This window comes from Bos mutus, chromosome X (assembly GCF_027580195.1).
Source record: "Bos mutus isolate GX-2022 chromosome X, NWIPB_WYAK_1.1, whole genome shotgun sequence".
Lineage (NCBI taxonomy): Eukaryota > Metazoa > Chordata > Mammalia > Artiodactyla > Bovidae > Bos > Bos mutus.
This window is the reverse complement of record NC_091646.1, coordinates 122,123,579-122,150,455: the sequence shown is the minus strand read 5'-3', so window position 1 is coordinate 122,150,455 and position 26,877 is coordinate 122,123,579. Positions and strand designations below refer to the sequence as shown.

At 34.5% G+C, this 26,877-nt stretch overlaps 1 protein-coding gene across 5 annotated transcripts in view; it reads right to left on the bottom strand.

Moving 5' to 3' along the window:
* The window catches only part of RPS6KA3 (ribosomal protein S6 kinase A3), a 110,951-nt gene that overhangs the window by 19,699 nt on the left and 64,375 nt on the right, over nucleotides 1–26,877 (bottom strand). For all 5 annotated transcript variants that reach the window (XM_070366022.1, XM_070366019.1, XM_070366020.1 and 2 more), the window contains 10 exons: nucleotides 15,806–15,886; nucleotides 15,005–15,084; nucleotides 14,302–14,408; nucleotides 11,639–11,676; nucleotides 11,265–11,407; nucleotides 11,018–11,088; nucleotides 3,808–3,896; nucleotides 3,557–3,621; nucleotides 3,374–3,476; nucleotides 795–919 (listed from right to left, as the gene is read on the bottom strand). In XM_070366022.1, coding sequence (XP_070222123.1) covers nucleotides 795–919; nucleotides 3,374–3,476; nucleotides 3,557–3,621; nucleotides 3,808–3,896; nucleotides 11,018–11,088; nucleotides 11,265–11,407; nucleotides 11,639–11,676; nucleotides 14,302–14,408; nucleotides 15,005–15,084; nucleotides 15,806–15,886 — 902 coding nt within the window. The remainder of the gene's footprint in view (nucleotides 1–794; nucleotides 920–3,373; nucleotides 3,477–3,556; nucleotides 3,622–3,807; nucleotides 3,897–11,017; nucleotides 11,089–11,264; nucleotides 11,408–11,638; nucleotides 11,677–14,301; nucleotides 14,409–15,004; nucleotides 15,085–15,805; nucleotides 15,887–26,877) is intronic.

Sequence of the window (26,877 nt, the reverse complement as noted above, 5' to 3'; positions counted from 1 at the left end):
CACACACACACACACACAGAGTCACTCAGAAACCTGCTTCTGTAACTTCTTTTTCTCCTGCACTGATCAACAGAGGGGAAAAGGGAAGTAGGGGGCACCCTAAGGCAGTATCCACAGGCATTTTTTCCTAATGACAATGCAGGCTCCAAAAGCATAAAGACATAAACCTGGAAAACTTAAAATTTAAGTTCATTTTTATTTCTTATCTATTTCTATGCCAGAGGCTGGCAAACTATGGCCTCTGGCCTAAATCTGGTTTAATGCCAGTTTTTCTAAATATAGTTTTATTGGCACACAGCCATGTTGATTCATTTATGCCTATGGCTGCTTTTGTGCTACAATGGCAGAGTTAAGTAGTTGCAATAGAGATCCATATAGCCTACAAATCCTCAAACATTTATCATCTATTCCTTACAGAAAAAGTCTGCTGACCCCTGTTATAAAACATCAGTGAAACAGGAGACCTCAGCTCATCATATCTGATCTAATAGAGACAGAAGATGAAACAAACTAGGCCTGATAAACATTCTGAGGCACAGGAGACAAGAGAGACAAGAGGGTAATATTGATCTAAACTCTCTTAGAATTCCACTTTCAAGTCATATAGGTATCCAGGATTTTGGCACATGCAACCTTTTCAAAGGCATACGAAAGAAATTTCTAAGGGTCAATGATATATAATGCATTTTAAGCTGCTCACTTAAAGTCAGCAGATCAAATCTAACATAATTATTCACACAATGAACTATATCTTACAACATTTCAAATTTAAAATTACTTAGACATTCACTCACCTGAACAATTGAATGCACACCAACTGTCTGCATAGCTTGGCTTTCATCATCTGAGGTAATAGCAACAAAACTAAACCCTCGAAAAAGCTGATGTGCATTAGCACTAGGTGGAATGCCAGGTGAATCTGAAAATAATAATAAATTACTATGAAGGCAACTGCTTTGAAAGGTAATTAAGGGAAGAACTGTCCACATTATGACCTTTCTCACTTATTCTGGAATTCTACTTCTCAGGTATTCAGTGCTTTCAGGATAACTCAGTGAGGCACTGTATCAGAACTGTCCTGATGGCTTACTGCCATCACAACTCGGACATCCTAGTCCCTTAGAGCCCAGAAAATAGCTAATTCATTTGAAGAATATACTAAATGAATGAATTACTGGGTTACGGTTATTCTATATTAGCACTGTCCCAAAGAATTTCCTGCAGTGATGAAAATTTTCTTTATCTGTGCTGCCCAATATGGTAGCCTCTAGCCACATGGAGCTACTGAGAATTCGAGATGTGGTTAGTGTGACTAAGAAGCAAAGTTTTTAATTTTAATCAATTTAAATAGCCACATATTGCTACTGGCTACCATATTAGATGAGTGAGTGACAGTGAGTGAAGTCAAGTCACTCGCTCAGTCATGTCCAACTCTTTGCAACCCCGTGGACTGTAGCCTACCAGGCTCCTCTGTCAGTGGGATTGTCCAGGCAAGAAAACTGGAGTGGATTGCCATTTCCTTCTCCAGGGGATCTTCCCCATCCAGGGATCGAACCCAGGTCTCCTGCATTGCAGGCAGATGCTTTACACTCTGAGCCATCAGGGAAGCCCATATTGGACAGTCCAACTCTAAATAATAACCTAACAATGCTATGGCTACTGGTTAGAGGGAGATACAAGGTTCATCTACAGATAATTTAGGAGAAACAAATTTAGTTCAGTAGTCTCAAGACATAAAGGCAGAATCTAGAAATCTAAACTCCAGTTAAAGTTACTAAATATATAAAATATCAAATGTATATATATATAAATTATATATATATATCTCCTAGGACAATCATGGTATGCAGTCCTTAAAATATATTTTACAACATTTACATGTATACTTATTCAAACTGTCTCTGTGGAATCTATTGGCATTAACAAAACAGAAAAATACTTTCACAATACAGCTAATGTTCACTATAAAAAGAAATAATAAAAGCATAATAAATGTGTTATTCATAAATATAAAAACCCAACTAGGCATACTAATATTTATAAACATACTCTAAAGGCTATAGGCAAGCAAAAAACAAATAAATCTACTTAAACATCAACTCCACATATAATTCTTTTTAATATTAGCTTGATATCCTCAGCACTATATATTTAGTGAATTTTACATTAACGTGGCAGTATTATACTGAAAGTGAAAGTCGCTCAGTTGTGTCCAACTCTTTGTGACGCCATGGACTATACAGTCCATGGAATTCTCCAGGCCAGAATACTGGAGTGGATAGCCTTTCCCTTCTCCAGGGGATTTTCCCAACCCAGGCATCAAACCCAGGTCTCCTGCATTGTAGGAGGATTCTTTACCAGCTAAACCACCAGGGAAGCCCAAGAATACTGGAGTGGGTAGCCTATCCCTTCTCCAGGGGATCTTCCCAACCGAGGAATCGAACTGGGGTCTCCTGCATTGTAGGCAGATTCTTTACCAACTGAGCTACCAGGGAAGCTCCATTATACCGAAGACATCTGCTAAGAAAACCTATCTGGGCAGAACATAAGATAGAACTGCTCTATTCTAAGATTTTCCCCCTATCAAAATAACTTGTATTAAGAAAGCAAAGTAAAATACTTCCATGTATCATCAATTCTATGCATATCATTGCCTATGCATTTGATAAAATTCTATTCGTGTATTAATCCAAATTTCTAAGACTGCCTTATAAAAATAAACACCCTTCAATGCTAATATTATAGGCTGTCAGGCTTTTTGGCTGTAAAGCTTTATATCCAGATTTAAATGATACACACAAGTACATTTTCTATTTATTTACTTGTCAGTGATAAACCTGGGATTTGATACACCTAAATAAGAGAATATTAAAGTGCAAAATACACCATTATGTATAATGCACATATAAATTAATGAAATATAGCTTACCATTTAAAAGATCACTTCTCTGTAACAGTTACAACAGTAATTTTAGGATATCCTAATACAGGATATGAATCATTTTGAAGTTATCACATCTCACATAAAGTTTAAGCTATGTTTGGGATTTGAACTTTAGAAGTATTTCCACAAACACTATTTATGCTGGAGTACTTCATGTGAACATAGCCACAAGTAAATAAATGCACAACCAAATAATGTTTTCAAATCAGTTTAAGGCACAACATAATTTGCTAAAAGATTTAACAAGGACCTTAATTTCTATAACATGCTATAAAGGATTTACTAATGATCTACTTATTGCAGCAGGGATATTGTATGAAGCGGAGAAATGAGGACAGCATAAAGATTTATATTAGATAAGCTTTTCTGATTGAACAAGAAAAAATATATAGACTGTCTTATATTTGGGTTTTCACATTTTCTCCTTACCTTTGGGAGTTTTTGCAGTAAACTCAGGATCAAAATAGAAAGTATCTTCAGGCCTGCCAGTTGCAGGTTTAAAAGGTGGATGAATTTCTCTTCTATACAGTTTCTGGTAGGGAAAAAGAGAGCCTTAGTCATGTGTTAATTATTAAAAAAAATATTTCAAGCAAGTTTTCATTCGATACTTACATTCCAGTCTATAGTTGAGAAAAATGAATGTCTTTTAATTTCTTCAACTCCATCTGGTCCTGCACCTATCAAAAATTAATTAGCTTTGATTAAATGGCAATTTTATTTCAAGGATAGATATACAATGCTTATTTAGTCTTCACTTTTAACACCTGCCCTAGTACTTCATAATTCCACAACACAAATATCCATCCACCCCCCAGAAAACAAATATCACCAAACACAAAAAAGAAACAAATTAAGAACTTTACCTAATCTGTTTGCAGGATTTCGTTTGAAAAGCATTCGTAAAAGACTCTGGGCTTCTGGGCTCAAAAACTGTGGCATCCCAAGTTTGGCTCTAAATAATAAATCCATACAATAACATTTTATTTTTTGCAGGTATCTGTATTTTATTTTTAAAATGAACTTTTAATTGTAAGATAATTGTGGATTCTCTGTTGTAAGATATAATACGGAGAGATCCTATGTATCATTTACCCAATTTCCCCCAATAGTAGCATCTTATAAAACTATACTGCGGTATCTCAACCAGAATATTGATATCGATAGAATCCACTGATCTGATTCAGATGTCTCCAATTTCTATTGCACTTATTTGTCTGTGTGTTTAGTTCTATGTCATTTTAAAAACTGGAATTGATTTACCTTATATTATTTTTAGGTGTACAGCATAGTGATTCAGTATTTCTGCAGACTATATTCCACTTTCAGTTATTATGAGATAATGGCCATAATTTCCTGTGCTATATAGTACATCCTTGTTGCTTATCTATTTTATACATACTGGTTTGTATCTGTTAATCCCATACCCCTAATTTGTCCCTCCTGCTTCATCTCTTTGGTAACTGTGTGTTTTCTATGTCTGTGAACCTGTTTCTGTTTTACATATACATTCATTTGCATTATTTTTTGATTCCACATATAAATGACATCATACAGTATTTGCCTCTCTCTCTGTCTCACTTAGCACAACGCCCTCAAGGTATATCCATGTTGCTGTAAATGGCAGAAACATTCTATTTTATGGCTAACCATTTTGTGTGTGTGTTTGTGTTTGTGTGTGCGCATGCACACGCGCACCAAATCTCCTTAATCCAATCATCTGGGGATCTGGGTTGCTTCCATGTCTTGGCTATTGTAAACAGTGCTGCTATGAACATTGGAGTGCATATATCTTTTTGAATTATTGTTTTCATTTTTTCCAGATATATGCCAAGGAGTGGAACTTCTGGATCATATGGTAGTTCTAATTTTAGTTTTTTGGAGAACCTTCCTACTGTTTCCATAGTGGCTGCACTAATTTATTTATGTTCCCACTAAGAGTGTATAAGGGTTCCTCTTTCTCAACATACTCTCCAACACATTTTTATTTGGTTGCTTTGCGTGGCTTGTGAAATCTTAGTTCCCTGACCAGGGATTGAACTTGGGCCCCCGGGAATGAAAGTGTGAAGTCTTAACCACTGGGCCACCAGAGAAGTCCCATCCAGTATGTGTTATCTGCAGGCTTTTTGATGACAGCCATTCTTACAGGTGTGAGTTGAAGTTCTATACCATTTTATCACATTTCTAAGCTCCTATAGCCACCACCAGAGCAAAGGTACTGAACAACCAGGATCCTTCAAGTGGCTCCTTTATAATACTACCCACCTCCCTCCTTCCCTGATTCCTAAACTCTGGAAACCATAATGTATCCTCCATTTCTACAAATTCATCATTTTAAGAAAGTTAAAAAAAAAAGAATGCCATGTAAAATGGAACCATATAGTATGTAACTTTTTTCATGCAGCATAATTTCCTTGAGATTCATCCAAGCTGTTGTATTAATAGTTCATTCCTTTTTATTGCCAAGCAGTATTCCATGACAAGGACATGCCACAGTTTGTCTATTTACCTGTTAAAGGACATCCTAGATTGTGTCCAGTTTGGGGTATCATGAATAAAGCTGCTATGAACATTTTGGTCAAGGTTTTTGTGTGAACACATAATAGAATGTTAGCCCAAAGTCTTGTAATGAATTTTTTCATTTTTCAGAATTTTTTAAAGAAGCACTACTGTAAAAGTAAGGGCATCTGGATCTATTACTAAGATCTCTGTGACTTTGGGAAAGCCAATCCCCCTGAGCCTGTTACCACTTCTTTATAAGCAAGGGGATATGGATGTTAGATTAATGGCTGCCAAATGGTAGACTTGGAACCCTTTCTCAAAAGGAATTTAAGAAATCCAACATTTAAAACTGTTAAGAGAACATGTGTTTCCATATACCTATTTTTTCCTTCCATTCCCTTTAACAGCCCTGAAAGGAAGAGGAGCTGGTGGCAAAGGGGTCTGTGGAACATCTAAGATGTCTGTGGTACAGTCTGAAAACCACTGGCTTGGATAAGCTTGAAGGTCTGTTTCAGCTCTAATATATAATTTTATTCTTTTTCTCAACCTACAAATTAAGGAAACCAATGATCCTGTAAGTATGAAAATAATAACAGAGATGGACAAAATGGCTAGTAGAGAAATTTCTATTTCAGGAATAGATCCATTTATTATTCAGTGAGTTGTTATTGAAGCTACTATGTGCTAGACACTGCTTAGAGCTGAGCATACACATAAAGACAGCCCCCAATGGTGAGTGATGAAGATGGGTATAGGTAACTCTTATACATTAAGAGACAAATCCAGAAGGGCATATGTGAAGAGCACTAAGGGAACATGTGTGCATGCTCAGTCTCTCAGTTATGTCCAACCCTTCTGTGACCCACGGACTGTAGCCCGCCAGGCTCCACTAGGACTTCCCAGGCATGGGTTGCCTGGGAAGAGTGGGTTGCCATTTCTTTCTCCAGAGGATCTTCCCGACTCAAGTATCGAACCCATGTCTCCTGTTTGGTAGGTGGATTCTTTACCACTAAGCCACCAGGGAAGCTCAAGGGAACCATAGGGGATATTTATTTTAATATGGGAGATTATAAGAGGCCTTAAGTGCAATTAAAGGTTGAGAATCTATTCATTTGGTCAGTATTCCTTCAATACTTTACCAAATAACATTAATTTCCCTAGACACTAAGCAATAACAACAAAATATTTCATGATCCAATGAGCTTGTGGAATCTCATCTATTATACCCCATGATGGAGACATAAAATAAAAATATGTTGTATATTAAAGGTTGATAAACTTGAGTTAAGAAATCAGTATTTTTCTAAACGTTTTTAGCATCTCTTTTTCAGACAATACCTATTAACATCTTCTATAATTAGGGTTATGTTAAACAACAGAAACAAGGGGAAACACCACCGTACTGGATAACATGAATATAGTAGAGATCTTTAAACAGTGGACTAACAGACCATACTTATTTTCAAGAAGGCAATGCCAAGGGAAGTACAGAATGATCTTGAGTGGTAAAAGGTGGTGGGCAGTGGGCTTTCTACTTAGAAGCTTGACCCTATAGTGTGGGTAGGAGATCACCATGGGTAGGAGATCTGAGAGCTATAAGCAGTACAATACAGAGGAAAGGCTGGGAAAGTGAAATATTTCTGAGAGTGAATTTAGTGAATACCTGTGAATGCAACAGGAAGAAATTAAGAATGATTTCTAGGTTTCTGGCTTGGGAAATAGGGTGCATGGAAATGCTGCTAATTGGGAATACAAGAATAGGAAAAGAACAGCAAACAAAGATAAATTTAGCTTAAAAGTGTTAAGTCATGCATGTTGTTTGTTTTGGGTGAGACATGCAGGTGAGTAAATGGAAATATAGGTTTGGTGTCTGGTAAATTAAGAAAGAGTGACTTGGGAGTAATTAAAATATTTAATAGTTATTGGAAAGATTGATATTCAGGAAAGTGAGTACAGGGGGGAAGAAAAGCACATCAGAGATGGAACCCTGGGGAATGAGAACATTTAAAAGGTGGTCAGGAAAAGAACAATTTGGGCATTAAAAGTAATGACTGCAACTGGCTGAATCAAACAGATTATTAAATCCCATGAGCTTGTTATAGTTTTTTTCGAAAAAAGAAAAATTTAAAAAGTCAAAAGTAACATAAAAACCCAACTCACATTGGACATCACTCCCAGTGGAAGTAACTAGGGCTCTGACAACTGGAAATAATTAAGAAAAGAATCAAATATTTATTTTGCATTTGTTTGAGTCTAATTTCAAGATAACTAAATAAACCCAGCTGATGAAGAAAAGTTTATCATTTTGGAAAACACCAGCTAATAAATGAAAAAATAACAGAAAATACACCATTTAAAGTCCCTAATAAAAAACTGTTTCAAGTAATGATTATCAATGGATGGAACTATTAGATGAAAGCCTGACAGGGAACTTAACAATGGAGGGATCAGCTATAATCACAAGAATTCATCACATATAGTGGTGCAACACAGTGTTGTAAGTCTCCTGATGTGATGTAACAGGGTGCAAAAGCACAAGCTATGGAAATAATCTTGCAAAAAAGTTTAACCAAAAATGGGATAAAGGAATAAGTGAAAAAATACCACAAGGAGAATTTAAGAAACATCTACATTCCTGGGAAAAGACTAATTGTTATATAACCATGGTAACAAGTCACCAGAACCAGTCAATTGATCAAAGACGATCTGCCTAGGTGAACAGCCTTTCCTTTTTGTTCTTGCAAACCGACCATTCAATAACTGCTGTTCATCTGTGAAAATTAGCCAAACAAGAATGAACTAACTCCAATAACCGGACCTGAGTACCAACAGTCCCACCCAAGTAACTACACTCTTACAGATGATGTCAACTCACTTAAGGCCCTGAAAACCTGCCAGTTCTTGAACTCCACCTTTCCTCCAAACCCTATACAAGAACAGTGGTCTACTATGCTTGGAGAGATGTGGCTGAACCACCATCGCTTTCCCTTACTATCGTAAGCAACAGAACCACCTTTATACTTTTTGTTTCAGATACTGAAAAGTGGTCTTATCTTTTCACAAGATAAATTTAGAAAGTGAAATGATATAAAAGTGACTTAATTTCTACAAGTAAATGGCAGGGGAAAAACAGGAGTACACTGTTCTAAATAAACAGAAGCTTAAGAAATATAACCAAAGGAAATGTCAAACTTGATCTGGGACACAGTTTTGGAGAAAACCTGAAAGATCTGGTTAAGGATTGATATTAGATGACTATTACCATGCAAATTGAAGCAGCTAAGAAATGACATGCCTGGAATGCTTGAAATATCTTAGGAAAGAAGAAAAAAAAGAAAAGACTAGACAAAGCAAATGCAGCAAAATCTTGATGACTCTTGATTGGTATATCTATGTTCACTGTAATCTATTTTTGCAAACTTACGCTGGAAATTTTTCATAAGAGATTTTATAAAGAGAAAGGCAGACAGAGAAGGAATAGTCAAGTAAAAGAGACTAAAACAGGAATGGTTAGAGAGGTGGGAGCAACAGATAAAAAGTAGGAAAAATTAAGTGGGGAGGAGGAGGCCAGCAGGGTCAAATATTCCTCAAAAAGGCCTTCCTTAACTGTCCCACCTAAAACGACTCCTGCCCTCAACTTCAAGAATACCCTGGCTTACTATCCCCACTGCTCCTATTACTATAGTGAATTATTGTATTTGTTTGTTTAGAGTAATTCCTTAGTTTCCCCCACTAGAACACAAACTCTGTGAGACGACAGAAGATTCTGTCAGTCTTGTTCACACTGCATCCTAAGTACATACATATAGCAAGACCTCAATCATCTGTTGAATGAGCTGTGGGGACAAATGATACAGAGTCACCTTTCAAACAATCTGTCACTAATTTGAGCAACCAAGAAATTACCAGTGACTACAGTGAGAGACGTTTCAACAGGGTGGTAGAAGTGAGCAACAAACAGGCTATGGTTATGATAAAAGCAGCCAAAAAGGTAACAAAAAGCACAGACTATTCTTTAAAGAGCCATAGTATCAAAAGAATGCAGGAAGATGCAGTAGAACCTTGAAAAAAAGGCCAAGTCAAAGAAATGGTTTGATTTTTTCAACACTAGAGTGTGAGTATTAATTGAAAGGAGGGGCCAGAGTAGATAAGAGTGATGAAGGTTCAGTGAACATTTGTTTACATAGCAAATACTTTTTAACATTTTTTTTATTATGAAGGATAACATAAAAGTGCAAAAAAACAAAACAAAACAAAAACCCCAAACCAAAGTACACAGCTCAATGACTGACCACAAAGTGAACAGTCATCTGACCAAGAAATATAAGATTTCCAGAACCACTCATCCAATGTAACTACTTTCCTTATTCTGCCACAGGCTTTTGCCATCTAAATATGGACCCTAAGAACTATGTTTTAGTTTGTCTGCTTTTAAAACTTTATAAATAGAACCACCTATGTAGTATTCATTTTTTGTATCTGAATTGCTTTTGCTCAACATTCTTGTGAGGTTACCCAAGTTGTATATAACCGTGGTTTGTTAATTTTCTTTCCTGTATGGCACACTACACCCATGGGCAAAAGACTTCAGCCTATTTTTGTATGGCTTTTGAACTACAAATGGTTTTTACATTTTAAAAGTGTTAGAAAGAAAGAATAAACAATACAAATATCTGATAGAGACTGTGTGTGGCCTACAAAGTCTAAAATATTTATAGTCAATCCCTGTTGTAGTCCATTGTATGAATTTACCATAATTTATTAGTCCATTCTTCTGTTAACAATCTAATTTCTAACTTTTGGTTATTATAAGTAATGTTGCTATGACTATCTGAGTACTGGTTTCTCAATGTGCAAGAAGTACCTTGATACGTTTTTCAAGTTCTCTGCACTGAGTTCTTACATAATTTCTAGATTTATTTCTAGGTTTGATTTTTTTATACTATCATAAACAGAATCTTTTTTTAAAAATTACATTTTCTGTTGCTAGTATTCAATCATGAAATAGATTTTATTTATTGACCCTTTATCCAGCAACTCTATCAAGCTCTTATTAATACCAAGGATTTATATCAAGATTTGCATTTTCTATGGACACAATCATTTTAACTAAAGGACATTTTTTCTTTTTTTTGGCCATGCCATGTTATATGGCTTGTAGAATCTTAGTTCCCTGACCAGGGATCAAACCTGGGCCCCTGGCAGTGGAAGTCTGAAGTTCTAACCACTAGACAGGCAGGGAATTCTCAATGACAATTTTATTTCTTCTTTCTAAATCTTAAACTGCACTTCTTTTGGTTGCCTTACTGTACTTGCTAGTACCTTCAGAACAATGTGAACAGAAGTAGAATAATGGGCATATTTGTCATATTCCAAATCTCAAAGGTAAAGCTTTCAGTATTAGCATGAAGATAATTATATGGGTTTGTTCATATTTCAACCACATAATATGAATATCATATCAAGGAATTTCTTATTTATTATACTATATCTAACACTCTAAAATCTCATTTTTTAGTGTGAAGCACTGATTTTTAAATCTCATCAAAACACACGCAATCAAGGCATACTTACTTAAGAATCATAGTCATTGTTTCTTTTCGATCTTTTCCTTGGAAAGGTAGTGTACCAGTGAGCATCTCAAACTACAAAGAAAAATAAGAGGTATTAGTAAGTATAAAATTTTATCAAAAAGACAAAAAGCATCGTTTTAATGACAATCAAATCTTCTAAAATTGCTATAGAATAAAATAAGTGACATATTTTTACTATAGTCACTACTGAACTTTTCAAAAAAATACAAAAAAACCTCAAACCTTACCATCAACACACCAAAAGACCACCAGTCTGCACTCTGAGTATGACCTCGACGATTAACTACTTCTGGAGCCATGTATTCCACAGTTCCACAAAAAGAATATGCTTTCTTTTCATGGTCAATAGACTCTTTACTTAGGCCAAAGTCTGAGAAAATAAATACCAATTTCATAAATACCCTACAATAATTTGTACATACAAAGTTCAAACGTTGACTTCCAAAGTTTACATTAATAGTTCTAATATTTACATTAATTACTTAAAAATTCTAATTCAAGTTTTTAACACAATATGTTACTTAATATTTATATCATGATCAACCTTAAAGGAAATTATATAGAGCAGGAGAGACTATTTTAACAAAATGAGGATTTTTACCTGTTAACTTGATATGACCTTCTTCATCAAGAAGAATGCTGAAAGACAACAAAGTCAGAAAATCTTTTCAAACCACTAAAGAGAGATTTTTAGAAGCTAAAACTGAAATTACTTTGTTAAGCATCAGACCACTACAGTCATTCCAAAACATTGCTTTAGAATGTGAATAAGAAGGCAAAGGTAAAAGAGGAGAAAAACTATTCTTCTGGACACACACATATAACAAATCCCAAAGGCAAAGTGATATAAACTTGTATTAAAGAGACAGGGACACTTGAGAACTATGAGGAAAGGAACTAAAACCTATTCCTGTAAGTTGCTCTTTCTAGTGCCTTTCTACACAGGTAGCCTAACTAAACTCCCTAGTGCTTGAACAACAGACAAAGGGTCTAGAAATTTAAGCCAAATGTGTTAGAGCTGTCACTTTCTTGGTCTTTTAAAAGGCATCTGACTTAGTCATTCCTTCCTAGTTTATTTTCTGACACAACTTACACAATCCTCTTCTCTTCAACACACCTTCCTCACACTCCTTGCTTTTCTTTGATTCATCCTTTTATTGTGTATATTGGTATTACCCAGTGTTTTCTTTTTCAGTAAACTGAGAGCTCCTTGAGACTTTGACCTTATTCATCTTGTAGTTCAGTGTCTGGCAGAGCACAGATAAGAAATGTACATTGCATGAATGAGACCAGTCTGTAAAGGGCCAATACAGCATGCCAAAGACTTTGGAGTTCTTCTCAAGGGCAATGGAGATCATAAAAGATTTACAAGCAAGGAAGGCAGAGATAATCAAATCTGTGATTTTAGAAAACAATTTAGAAGGAAAAATAAAGAATATTTATTGTGCTCTTAGGTATGGGTTATGATAAAGAACAGAAAGCTAACCAAAAAAATCACATGGATCTCAATGAAGTTATGAGCCATGCCATGAAGGGCCACTCAGGACAGACAGGTCATGGTAGAGAGTTCTGACAAAATGTGGTCCACTGGAGAAGGGAATGGCAAACCACTCCAGTATTCTTGCCTCAAGAATCATGGACAGTATGAAAAGGCAATATAATATGACACTGAAAGGTCAGTGCCCAGGTCAGTAGGTGTCCAACACGCTATGGAGGAAGCGGAAAAATAGCTCCAGAAAGAATGAAGAGGTTGGAGCAAAGTGGAAACAATGCTCAGTCGTGATGTGTCAGGTGGTAAAAGTAGTCTGATGCTGTAAAGAACAATACTGCATAGAAAACTGGAATGTTAGGTCCAAGAATCAAGGTAAATTGGATGTGGTCAAGCAGGAGATGGCAAGAGTGAACACTGACATATTAGGAATCAGTGAGCTAAAATGGATGGCAGTGGGTGATTTTAATTCAGATGACCATTAATACCTACTACTGTGGGCAAGAATCCCTTAGCAGAAATGGAGTAGCCCTCATAGTCAGTCAATAAAAGTCTGAAATGTAGTACTTGGGTGCAATTTCAAAAATGACAGAGTGATCTTGGTTCGTTTTCAAGGCAAACCTTTCAACAACACAGTAATACAAGTCTGTGCCTCAACCTAATGGTTCTATGAAGACTTGCAAGACCTTCTAGAAGTAACACTCTAAAAAGATGTCCTTTTCATCATAGGGACTTGCCTCCAAGTCCATCCACACTGCTGCAAACGGCAAAATTTTGTTTTTTTATGGCTGAGAAATACACACATCTTTTTTATCCATTCATCTATTGGTGGACGGTTAGGTTTCTTCCATATCTTGGCAAGTGTAAATAATGCTGCCATGTACACTGGAGTATGTGGACTACATCTCAATAAAACTATTTTTAAAAATTCTTGATAGAACAAGGTTCTTGTTTATATCCTTTTAAAAAAAAGGATGAAAAAAACCCTCTCTTGCTCAAAGTGGTAGACAGTGAACACTGACAAATTAAAGCACAGAACTGTGTGCAATTTTTAAATATTAGTTTCTTGGTAACCACTACTATAAAAGTAATGCAAAATTTGCTCAACTCACACTAAAAATTTGAAATCATGTCGAGAAGAAAATTTTCAATAAATGGTATTTGGAGGAAACAATTAGCTCCATGACATCCCTCATACCAAAAATTTTCTAGATGGAGTTAAAGTAAAAAAAGAAAAAAAAAGAAACCATGAAATTAGAAGAAAAAAAATCTGATCATGAATTTAGCCAGGTTAGAGAATTATGTCTCCTAAGAATAGAAGCCATAGAAGAGATCTCAAAAGATTAGTAGACCTGAGAAAAAAATACTTATGCAGGTTAAAATAATATAAAAATTTTAAATAAACTAGAAAAGCATATCTATAATAATGTCAAATGGTAAAATCTTAGCTTATAAAGAATGGTCTCTTACAAATCAATGAGAAAAAAATAATGCTCCAAAAGAAAAACTAGCAAAGGCAATGAACAGAAAAATCACAGAAAAAGACAAATTGCCAATAAATCTATGAGCATAGATTTGAATGTAAATGAAAACAAGATAACGTGAACAGATATTTTGATTAACAGAAATGCAAAAGTATGAGAATACAGAGGGTTAGCAGAAATGTGAAGCACAGGCACTCTAACTCAATGTTTGTGGTAGTTCAAACATTTCTTTGTTTTACCGCTTAAATAATTACATTACATTGTATTAAACTTAGCAGCATGATTCCTTACTTTTCTGGTTTTAAGTCTCTATAGATTATTCCCAGGCTGTGTAGATGGTCTAAAGCAAGTGCAAGTTCAGCCAAGTAGAATTTGACATCTTCTTCTGTGAACATCACCTAAAATAAAATAATAATTTTTCTGTCTTTATTTTCTTTCGGTGTTTGCTATTTTTATTTAAAGTTCCACTCTACAGTTTAAATATTAAAAGGTATAAATATGCTATTAGATGTTTCCTGTACAATTCACTTATGGAAGATATTTGCAAAGATGATTACATCAGCCAATTAATGACTTACTAAATGCTAAATATGTACTGCGTGGGAAATAATTTTACATTTTGTTAAATAACAACTATATTCAGATTGTGCCACTGTTGCCCCACCATAATAAAATCTTCAGAAATGAAAAATGATTTTTACAATGCATGCTGAATTTCCACTACTGATTGTTCAAGGATATTTGTTGATATATTATTGCTTCTGAAAAACCTAAAACTAAAAGAAGCAGGACAAAAGACAGTTTATCAATTTAAAAATCTACCTTCAGAATAAATTCAAAAGTTAGTAAAATAACTCTTTTTGGTTCTGATTCTTCAATGTAAGAATCGTGTGCCACTTGAGAAAATATGATAAGCATAATATTGAAACATAACAAAGCTTTACTTAAAACAGGATGCATATAAATAGATTTAAAATAGAGATTAATTATATACCTCTTTGGATAAGCGTGTAAACAAATCTCCTCCCCTGAGAAAGTCCAATATAAGATACAACTTCCCTTCAGTTTGAAAAGCTGAAAGAAGAAATAAAAATTTCCATTTAATTCACAGTTTAATTTTGGGGGCTTACATTAGGTCAACTCATTCACAAATAAATACTATTTTAGCAATTAATGACTATATCATATATCTAAACTAATTTTTATTTACAAGTTAATCACCAATTCCTCTTCGTTTTCATGTAGAAATGTTAAATGCAGTGTTTCTTATTATGGAACCACTAGAACATTTGTTAGATTTTATTCAGGCAATAGTCTTTCAAGAATACAATAGTTCTAAAACATGTGGTCAGTAAGAAAAATTCCTAACAGAAAAGACTTACTTAACCATGAAACAAAATACAAAAACCATGTCACTTAACTACAAAAAAAATGTGGACTGGTTAGCTTTAATTACACATAAGAACATCAGGATGTCTATATTAGGGATTTTTCCTGCTTTTAAGTTAGGCTAAAATATTGGCACATTTAACTTTAAAATGATTATTATTACCCATTCCTATGGCTATTACTCAGAAACTATAATGTTTAAAAGAAACATGAAGCTAAATGCAACAAAAGCTTTTAAAATTTATCTAAGAAGTAATGGTTCCATTTCCATGACTTACTAGATGTATCTACGAGACATATATGAATATATACAAGTAAATATTTAGATACATTTGTATATCTGCATGTAATCAGGCAGTGGGAGAATGAGGTTAAAGGATGAAGTAGGAGGTTGTTCATAACTTACCATAATGCAACTTGACGATAAAAGGATGGTTAACTTCTACCAAGATATCACGCTCCATTTTTGTCCGAACACGGTCTCGAACTATAAAATATTGTACATATGGCTATACTGCAATAGCTTCCAGAGACAATCTTTGAAATAAAATCTCTTTGGTGACTACATTAAATAAAATTTTGCTTATACGTATAAAAGTATGAATTCACATAGAAATAAAATTATTATAAATAAAACTATTTATTACTCTTAAATTTTCAACATTAACTAATTTTTTTAACTAAATTATATTACCAGAAAAAATTGGATATATTTATAAAACCTGTGTTCTACATTAAAAAAATAGAGAACATATTAGATGTGGCTTTAACATCAGAATCTAAGTATTTTGATCAAAGTTATGAAAATTGGCCAAAAAAGAAGCAACTTTAAAAAAATGGCATGTTAATGAAATATTAAAACACAAAAATATGAAATAGGTTTAAACACCCCTCCCTACCAACCATATCAACTCAATTCAACAAACATTCATTAAGCATCTAAAATATGTGGCAGACAAAGTGAAGGACAGATACACCCCAAAAAGTCTATTTTGAGGGAGGCAGGAGAATAGAGATACTGAGACGAGATACTGTGGTGCAGCTAAAAGAGTAAAGATTTTTGGAATTAGAAAAATCTGGATACCGATCTGTGTAATCTAGAGCAAGTTACTTAAACTCTCTGTGCCTCTATTACCTTTCATCTATAAAATGGGGCTAACACCACTGTATCTTTGGGGGCTGTGTGACCATTTGAGATAAGGTTTGTACATCCCAGAGCCTGATATAAGAGATATTCAATTATAGCACCATGTATATATGATAAAGTTATAGTACCATGAATATGATAAAGCAATAAATGATGCATTACCACCAGGAATAAGTACAAGAATTCAGAAAAGAGAAAGATGAGTTTTACTTGCACAGGAAGGCTAGAGTGAAGAGGTGTTTAGGACTCTCACAGTAGAATTTAGATGGGCAAGAAGGATTGGACACAGAGAAGAAAAGTCCAGGTATAGAGTACCAGTGCAAGCAAGGACATGGAGGCATGCATGATGCACAAGAAGGAATCTAATCAGTGTTGAAACTGTTTCGGGGTAGGTGGGGTAGGTGGGGGTGAGGTAGGGGGAAGGAAGGGGAATGTGGGGGAGGATGTGAAGTAGGGAGGATTCAGATTCCTGACAATTTGGAATGCCAGGATGAATTTACATTTGACCCTGTATGTGGGCAAAGGTCTCTTTTACCAACAAAACATTTCCTGAGCAAACTTCTGTGTGCCAGGCACTGTGAGATACAAATAAAATAATCTCCAAGAAGCTCATAATCTGGTGGGAATGAGACAAGTAAACTGATGATTAATCATCTGATAACTACTCTGTTGGTAGCTGAAGGGATTTAAGAGTTGAAAATAATCATTCATTAAAGTTTTTTTTCTTTTGTGTAATAAGGACAAATCACACATAACTTCTATTTTTCAGGCCAAAGAGACTGCATGGTTATGCCAAAGATTAAATAGAAAGAATGGAAGAGTCTTTTGGGGGCACAGGGCTGGGAACAGAGTGTTGGTTTCCTTGTCAATTAAAGGTGACTACTGATATTTAAAACTCAGATATAAGCCCTCTGGAAAAAATAAACAAAGCTTAAAAAAAAATCCTACATTTGCCATTGTACCAGTTTTCTACCTCCAAATGGGAGATTTTGGTGCCAGTGACTGAAAATATGCAAAACTAGAAAAGGAATCAATTGCTTTGATATCAATACAGTTTTTTACCTGACTTGCTTTGTTGATATATCAAATTCAGTTATCAATCTCTGATTTTGTTATTTTGTCCTATCACTGCTACTCTGGTGCCTCATGTCCAACAGGCCCTTTCTACTATTTATGTGAATCACCTAGGTCTGCTGACAATTCTATTCTACTCTAGCCCAAAACTGCCCTTTTTTCCATTACTACTCATAGAATCTTGGATTATATTCTGGTTACTTTAAAGCTAGATTCCAAATTTCTATCTCTTTCAGTAATTATACAAAGCTTATTATTTAAAAATCACTCCTCTGCTCAGTAAGCAGCAAAAATACCTATCATTATATTTACTGTATATCACTCTTCTGTTATTCTACTGCTATAAAAAAATTACTTGGGAGTTAAGAGCTATAGTTTAGTGGCCATGCTAATAACTAGATGAGTTACCCTGGTAAAATCCTTTGTTCAGGGACTTTCTACCTCCTTCTGTATAAAATAAGAGGCTGGAACCAGATAGTTTTCTTTTTAATATGATTATCTTGTCAGATAGTTTCCTTATAAGCAACATTGATGAGACCTTGTTTAGTTCAAAATGAACAGTAAGATTCACTCACTAAAGAATTCCTTCCTTTTGTTGGAGACAGGTCTGTACAATAGTTCCAATCTGGTTTCTTTTATGTATATAAAGACCTAGTGACAAATATAAATCATCTTACCATCAAGAATTTTGATTAGGATATTAGTGGTTCAGAAGAACCACTAATTTTATATTAGTTAAACTCTAAATCCTGAAATAGAAGTTGTTAATACTGACTCATGTTGGCAAAGCAACTACATTCCTCAGGAATAATTTGTATTACATACTAGTTATTAGATTTTAAACTCGACTTGACTTGAACATGAGAACGAATAAGAAGAAATGCTGTTTGTGTGTCTAGAATTACATATTAAACAAATGCTTTAAGAAATAGTTTACAAAACCTTTTAGGCCCACAGATTATTAGGACAAGAGTCCCTATAAACTCAACCTAATACTATTGACTTCTTTTTGACCCCATTCATTGTATTAATAGAAACTTCAAAATGGAAAGAGACTTCTAATTAAACATTAATGTTTTACTTTCTACTTTCTTTCAAAAATCCTAATGAAATTACAATAAGGGGAAAATTACACATAAACTCACAAGGACAAAAAAGAGAAGACACAGTAGCAGAAACTGACTAAGTGGTAACTCACACAGCAGATCAGAGAAAGCTAAAATCTAAGCTTAAGGAAAAGAAGCCAATGAGAATTCAGAAAATTCTTGCCACAAAATCCCTTCCAATTAGCTTTTTGGTACTTCACTTTGACAAATTTGACAAAAGAAAGCAAAGAATTCCCAAGAATTTAAGAAAAGACTCTAAACATGAAAAATAGCTACCAAAATAAACAGAAAAGTATAGATCCTGATTCAAACTGTAGAAAGAAAAATGAATTCTAACAATAGGGACAACTGGAAATCTGAACAGTTATCAGACATCTGTACAGTAAGGTTTTTTCAGATATAATCACAGAATTATATTACTTCTTTAAAGAGTCTTGATCTTCTGGAGATACACACCAAAACATTTATGCAAGAAATTATACAATGTCTGAAAACCGCTTCAAATATCAAAACAAGGGAAGGGGAAGAACACAGATAAAAAAGATTGATCATGAGTTGAGAAATACTGAAGGAAAAAGAAGAGTATATGGGGGTTCTCTATATTTTTCTGTTTCTTTCTGTAGATGTTTGACACTCTCCATAATAAAAAGTTTTTAAAAATGAAATAATTAGAGAACAAGGAAAAATCTAGGAAGTTAAAAAAAATGGTAGAAACAAAAAGTCAATAGAGGGTTGGAAGATAGTTGATAACATTTCCTAGAAAACAGGAAAAAAATAAAAATTAATCAACAAACCCAGAGGTTCAACATATCCAAAGAGTAGAAGTTGTAAAATGGAGAAGAAATTTGACAAAATACTTTCCCAGAACTGAAGAAATGAGTTTCTGGATTGAAAGAGACCACCCCATTTCTGGTACAATGAATTTTAAAAACTCACACTAAAGAAATACAAGAACACCAGGGATAAAGAGTAGATTGATTGTAAAGACTTCTAAAGAAGAAAAGCAGCTTACACACAGACTGGGAACCAGAATGGCAATAAATTTCATAACTGCAACATAGGAAACTGGAAGACAATAGAAACAATGTCTCCAAATTTCTGAGGGAAAATTATTTTTGATCTAGAATTTTTTATATCTAGTCAAATTATAAATTGTGAGGGGGTAAAATAAAGGCATTGTCAGACATGTAAAGTTGTAAAAAAATTTACTGTCCAACCTTTCTGAAGTACCTCCTAGAAGATGTATTCCACCAAAACTATAAAGCAAACTCAGAAAAAGGTAGATACAGAATTTAGGAAAGGAGATCTAATCAGCAAAGATGTGAAGGATATGTGACTTCAGTATACTATCTGGCTCAGTAAGGAACAGCTTTTATAAAGCATCATGGAAATATTACTAGGAGGACATGAAAAGGCAACTTGTGTGTAGATGGTAGTATAAAAGAACTAAATCCAAAACTTCCATGGTAGGAAGTCAAAAGACTATGTCCCCTAATGAAAATGGGCAAAGAATTACAAGAATACCGAATGTACTTTACAATATCGTATTGGTTCTGCCACACATCAACATAAATCCACCACAGGCGTACACATGTTCCCCACTGTAAAGTAATTAGCCTCCAAAATAAATAAATTTAAATTAAAAAAATAAAATACACATCATCACACAAAAAAATAAAACAAAATTGGGCAAAGAAAAAAAAAAGAATACTGAATGTAGAGGTAAAAGGCATAAGTAGTGGCTAAAGAGATTGAAGTCATTGTCTCTGAGGGTCAAGAATTGGGATAGGGAGGAGGATAGGAAAAGCACTGATATTTTATAAGACTCTATATGCAGATTACTTTGAGAAAAATAAAAATTAAATTTAAGAACACACCAGCAACCTACAATTCCAATATGTCAAGTATCTTCACTTTTCTATGGTCTCTTCTATAGCTTATATCTTTATACTTTAGGTAGACAAATTTGTTATAATGTTCACTTGCAAATTTTTATTACATTCATCTTTATGCTCACATTTGAAATAGTTCATTTAAATAATATTCTATTAAGTGGTATACCATAATTTTATAAATAGTTCTCTATTTTTCTTTTTTTTCCTTGCCAAACTACATTTTTTTTTGCTTTTTTTATTTTTATTTTTTTAAATTTAATTTTATTTTTAAACTTTACATAATTGTATTAGTTTTTGCCAAATATCAAAATGAATCCACCACAGGTATACATGTGTTCCCCATCCTGAACCCTCCTCCCTCCTCCCTCCCATACCATCCCTCTGGGTCGTCCCAGTGCACTAGCCCCAAGCATCCAGTATCGTGCATCGAACCTGGACTGGCAACTCGTTTCTTACATGATATTTTTACATGTTTCAATGTCATTCTCCCAAATCTTCCAACCCTCTCCCTCTCCCACAGAGTCCATAAGACTGTTCTATACATCAGTGTCTCTTTTGCTGTCTCATTACACTTTCGGGTTATTGTTACCATCTTTCTAAATTCCATATATATGATTAGTATACTGTATTTATGTTTTCCTTCTGGCTTACTTCATCATTTATTTTCTGGAGTTGAGCTGTAGGAGTTGCTTGTATATTTTGAGATTAGTTGTTTGTCAGTTGCTTCATTTGCTATTATTTTCTCCCATTCTGAAGGCTGTCTTTTCACCTTGCTAATAGTTTCCTTTGATGTGCAGAAGCTTTTAAGGTTAATTAGGTCCCATTTGTTTATTTTTTGCTTTTATTTCCAATATTCTGGGAGGTGGGTCATAGAGATCCTGCTGTGATGTATGTCAGAGAGTGTTTTGCCTATGTTCTCCTCTAGGAGTTTTATAGTTTCTGGTCTTACGTTTAGATCTTTAATCCATTTTGAGTTTATTTTTGTGTATGGTGTTAGAAAGTGTTCTAGTTTCATTCTTTTACAAGTGGTTGACCAGATTTCCCAGCACCACTTGTTAAAGATTGTCTTTAATCCATTGTATATTCTTGCCTCCTTTGTCAAAGATAAGGTGTCCATATGTGTGTGGATTTATCTCTGGGCTTTCTATTTTGTTCCATTGATCTATATTTCTGTCTTTGTGCCAGTACCATACTGTCTTGATAACTGTGGCTTTGTAGTAGAGCCTGAAGTCAGGTAGGTTGATTCCTCAGTTCCATTCTTCTTTCTCAAGATCGCTTTGGCTATTCGAGGTTTTTGTATTTCCATACAAATTGTGAAATTATTTGTTCTAGCTCTGTGAAGAATACTGTTGGTAGCTTGATAGGGATTGCATTGAATCTATAAATTGCTTTGGGTAGTATACTCATTTTCACTATATTGATTCTTCAATCCATGAACATGGTATATTTCTCCATCTGTTAGTGTCCTCTTTGATTTCTTTCACCAGTGTTTTATAGTTTTCTATATATAGGTCTTTAGTTTCTTTAGGTAGATATATTCCTAAGTATTTTATTCTTTCCATTGCAATGGTGAATGGAATTGTTTCCTTAATTTCTCTTTCTGTTTTCTCATTATTAGTGTATAGGAATGCAAGGGATTTCTGTGTGTTGATTTTATATCCTGCAACTTTACTATAGTCATTGATTATTTCTAGTAATTTTCTGGTTGAATCTTTAGGGTTTTCTATGTAGAGGATCATGTCATCTGCAAATAGTGAGAGTTTTACTTCTTCTTTTCAATTTGGATTCCTTTTATTTCTTTTTCTGCTCTGATTGCTGTGGCCAAAACTTCCAAAACTATATTGAATAGTAATGGTGAAAGTAGGCACCCTTGTCTTGTTCCTGACTTTAGAGAAATGCTTTCAATTTTTCACCATTGAGGATAATGTTTGCTGTGGGTTTTGTCATATATAGCTTTTATTATGTTGAGTATTCCTTCTATTCCTGCTTTCTGGAAGTTTTTATCATAAATGGATGTTGAATTTTGTCAAAGGCTTTCTCTGCATCTGTTGATAATCATTGATTTTCAATTTGATAATCATTGATTGATTTTTATTTTCAATCAGCTTTTGGTTTTGTTGATTTTTTGCTATGGTCTCTTTTGTTTCTTTTGCATTTATTTCTGCTCTAATTTTTAAGATTTCTTTCCTTCTACTAACCCTGGGGTTCTTCATTTCTTCCTTTTCTAGTTGCTTTAGGTGCAGAGTTAGGTTATTTATTTGACTTTTTTCTTGTTTCTTGAGGTGTGCCTGTATTCCTATTGTATAACTTTCCCCTTAGGACTGCTTTTACTGTGTCCCACAGGTTTTGGGTTGTTGTGTTTTCATTTTCATTCGTTTCTATGCAAATTTTGATTTCTTTTTTGATTTCTTCTGTGATTTGTTGGTTATTCAGCAGCGTGTTGTTCAGCCTCCATATGTTGGAATTTTTAGTAGTTTTTTTCCTGTAATTGAGATCTAATCTTACTGCATTGTGGTCAGAAAAAATGCTTGGAATGATTTCTATTTTTTTGAATTTACCAAGGCTAGCTTTATGACCCAGGATGTGATCTATCCTGGAGAAGGTTCCATGTGCACTTGAGAAAAAGGTGAAATTCATTGTTTTGGGATGAAATGTCCTATAGATATCAATTAGGTCTAACTGGTCTATTGTATCATTTAAAGTTTGTGTTTCCTTGTTAATTTTCTGTTTAGTTGATCTATCCATAGGTGTAAGTGGGGTATTAAAATCTCCCACTATTAATGTGTTATTGTTAATTTCTCCTTTCATAGTTGTTAGCATTTGTCTTACGTACTGTGGTGCTCCCGTGTTGGGTGCATATATATTTATAATTGTTATATCTTCTTCTTGGATTGATCCTTTGATCATTATGTAGTGACCTTCTTTGTCTCTTTTCACAGCCTTTGTTTTAAAGTCTATTTTATCTGATATGAGTATTGCTACTCCTGCTTTCTTTTGGTCCCTATTTGCATGGAAAATCTTTTTCCAGCCCTTCACTTTCAGTCTGTATGTGTCCCCTGTTTTGAGGTGGGTCTCTTGTAGACAACATATGTAGGGTCTTGTTTTTGTATCCATTCAGCCAGTCTTTGTCTTTTGGTTGGGGCATTCAACCCATTTACGTTTAAGGTAATTACTGATAAGTATGATCCCGTTGCCATTTACTTTATTGTTTTGGGTTCGAGTTTATACACTGTTTTTGTGTTTCCTGTCTAGAGAATATCCTTTAGTATTTGTTGGAGAGCTGGTTTGGTGGTGCAGAAATCTCTCAGCTTTTGCTTGTCTGAAAAGCTTTTGATTTCTCCTTCATACTTGAATGAGATCCTTGCTGGGTACAATAATCTGGGCTGTAGGTTATTTTCTTTCATCATTTTAAGTATGTCTTGCCATTCCCTCCTGGCTTGAAGAGTTTCTATTGAAAGATCAGCTGTTATCCTTATAGGAATTCCCTTGTGTGTTATTTGTTGTTTTTTCCTTGCTGCTTTTAATATTTGTTCTTTGTGTTTGATCTTTGTTAATTTGATTAATATGTGTCTTGGGGTGTTTCTCCTTGGGTTTTATCCTGTTTGGGACTCTCTGGGTTTCTTGGACTTGGGTGATTATTTCCTTCCCCATTTTAGGGAAGTTTTCCACTATTATCTCCTCAAGTATTTTCTCATAGTCTTTCTTTTTGTCTTCTTCTTCTGGAACCCTATATGATTCGAATGTTGTAGTGTTTAATATTGTCCTGGAGGTCTCTGAGATTGTCCTCATTTCTTTTAATTCGTTTTTCTTTTATCCTCTCTGATTCATTTATTTCTACCATTCTATCTTCTAATTCACTAATCTTATCTTCTGCCTCTGTTATTCTACTATTTGTTTGCCTCCAGAGTGTTTTTAATTTCATTTATTGCATTATTCATTATATATTGACTCTTTTTATTTCTTCTAGGTCCTTGTTAAACCTTTCTTGCATCTTCTCAATCCTTGTCTCAGGCTATTTATCTGTGATTCCATTTTAGTTTCAAGATTTTGGATCAATTTCACTATCATTATTGAATTCTTTATCAGGTAGATTCCCTATCTCTTCCTCTTTGTTTGGTTTGGTGGGCATTTATCCTGTTCCTTTATCTGCTGAGTATTCCTCTGTCTCTTCATCTTGTTTAAATTGCTGAGTTTGGGGTGTCCTTTCTGTATTCTGGCAGTTTGTGGAGTTCTCTTTATTGTGGCGTTTCCTCACTGTGTGTGGGTTTGTACAGGTGGCTTGTCAAGGTTTCCTGGTTAGGGAAAGCTTGTGTCAGTGTTCTGGTGGGTGGAGCTGTATTTCTTCTCTCTGGAGTGCAATGAAATGTCAGTAATGAGTTATGAAATGTCTATAGTTTTGGGGTGACTTTGGGCAGCCTGTATCTTGAAGCTCAGGGCTGTGTTCCTTTGTTGCTGGAGAATTTGCTTGGTATGTCTTGCCCTGGAACTTATTGGCCCTTGTGTGGTGCTTGGTTTCAGTGTCGGTATGGAGGCATTTGATGAGCTCCTGTCAATGAATGTTCCTTGGAGTCAGGAGTTCCCTGGAGTCAGGGTTTGGACTTAAGTCTCCTGCTTCTGGTTATCGGTCTTATTTTTACAGTAGTTTCAAAACTTCTCCTTCTATAGAGCACCATTGATAAAACATCTACATTAAAGATGAAAAGTTTCTCTATTGTGAGGGTCACTCAGAGAGGTTCACAGGGTTACATGGAGAAGAGAAGAGGGAGGAGGGAGTTAGAGGTGACCCAAATGAGATGAGGTGAATCAATAGTGGAGAGAGTGGGCAAGCCAGTAGTCACTTCCTTATGTGCACTCCACAACTGGACCACTCAGAGATGTTCACGGAGTTATACAGAGAAGAGAAGGAGGAGGAAGGTGACAGAGGTGGCCAGAAGGATAAAGGGGAATGAAAAGGAGGGACAGATCCAGCCAGTAATCAGTTCCTAAGTGTTCTCCACCGTCTGGAACACACAGAAATTCACAGAGTTGGGTAGAGTAGAGAGGGGTTAGGGGAGGAGACACAGGCGACCTGGTGGAGAAAAAGGAGATTCAAAGGGAGAGAGAGCAGTCAAGCCAGTAATCTTGCTCCCTAGTGAAAAATGGGTCCTGAAGATTGGGTTCTTAAAGGTACAAAATTGGTAACAAATACATAAAAGCAAAAATTAAAAATCTAGAGTAGAGTTTGGAATTTCAAAAATACGATGTTAAAGAAAAAGAAGAAAAAAAAGAAAAAGAAAAAATGAAAACAAACAAACAAGGTCAAAAAATTATAAAGAAAATACAGGTACAAAATTGATAACTAATACCAAAAAGCAAAAATTAAAAATCTAGAGTAGAGTTTGGAATTTCAAAAATACAATGTTAAAAAAAAAAAGAAAAAAAATAAATAAAAAAAAACAAACAAAAAAACAATGTCACAAAAATTATAAAAAAAAAATACAGGTACAAAATTGATATCAAATACCAAAAAGCATAAATTAAAAATCTAGAGTAGAGTTTGGAATTTCAGATATACAATGTTATATAAAAGAAGAAAAAAGAAACAGAAAGAATAAAAAAAAAAAGTCACAGAAATTATATAAAAAAACTATAGGTACAAAATTGATAACATATACCAAAAAGTGAAAATTAAAAATCTAGAGTAGAGTTTGGAATTTCAAAAATACAATGTTAAAGAAAAGAAAAAAAAAAAAAACAAAACAAAAAAAAAAATTATAAAATATATATATATATATGAAGTTTGCTGAAGAAAAAAAAAAATAGGGTCTTTTTTTTTTTTTTTAAAGTAATAGGTTATAAAAGTGAAAATTAAAGGAACAATAGAGGACTTAAAATTTTTTTAATTAAAAAAAAAAAGAATGATCGATAAAAATAATAAAAAAATATATCTAGGACTTTCTTGGTTTTGTTGTGGGTGTTGTGGGTTCAGTTCATTTTTGGCTAGTTCCTTGGTCAGACTTATATTTCTCAAGATCTATAGGCCCCTTCCTATGTAGTCCGTAGTAACCACAGGGTTTTGATCTATTGCCAGTAGCTTCCAAGGCGTTTCCCTCTGTTATATCTTCTTCTGTTTGCTAGTCTCTTCAGTATCTGGTTTCCACCCTGACACAAAGGGGACGGTAGAGGACACTTTTTTTTTTTTTTTAGGCTTACTTGTTCAGTCGCGCTGTGGGGAGGGAGGGATGCTGCAAACAAATAACACTGGCGTGGGCTCGCA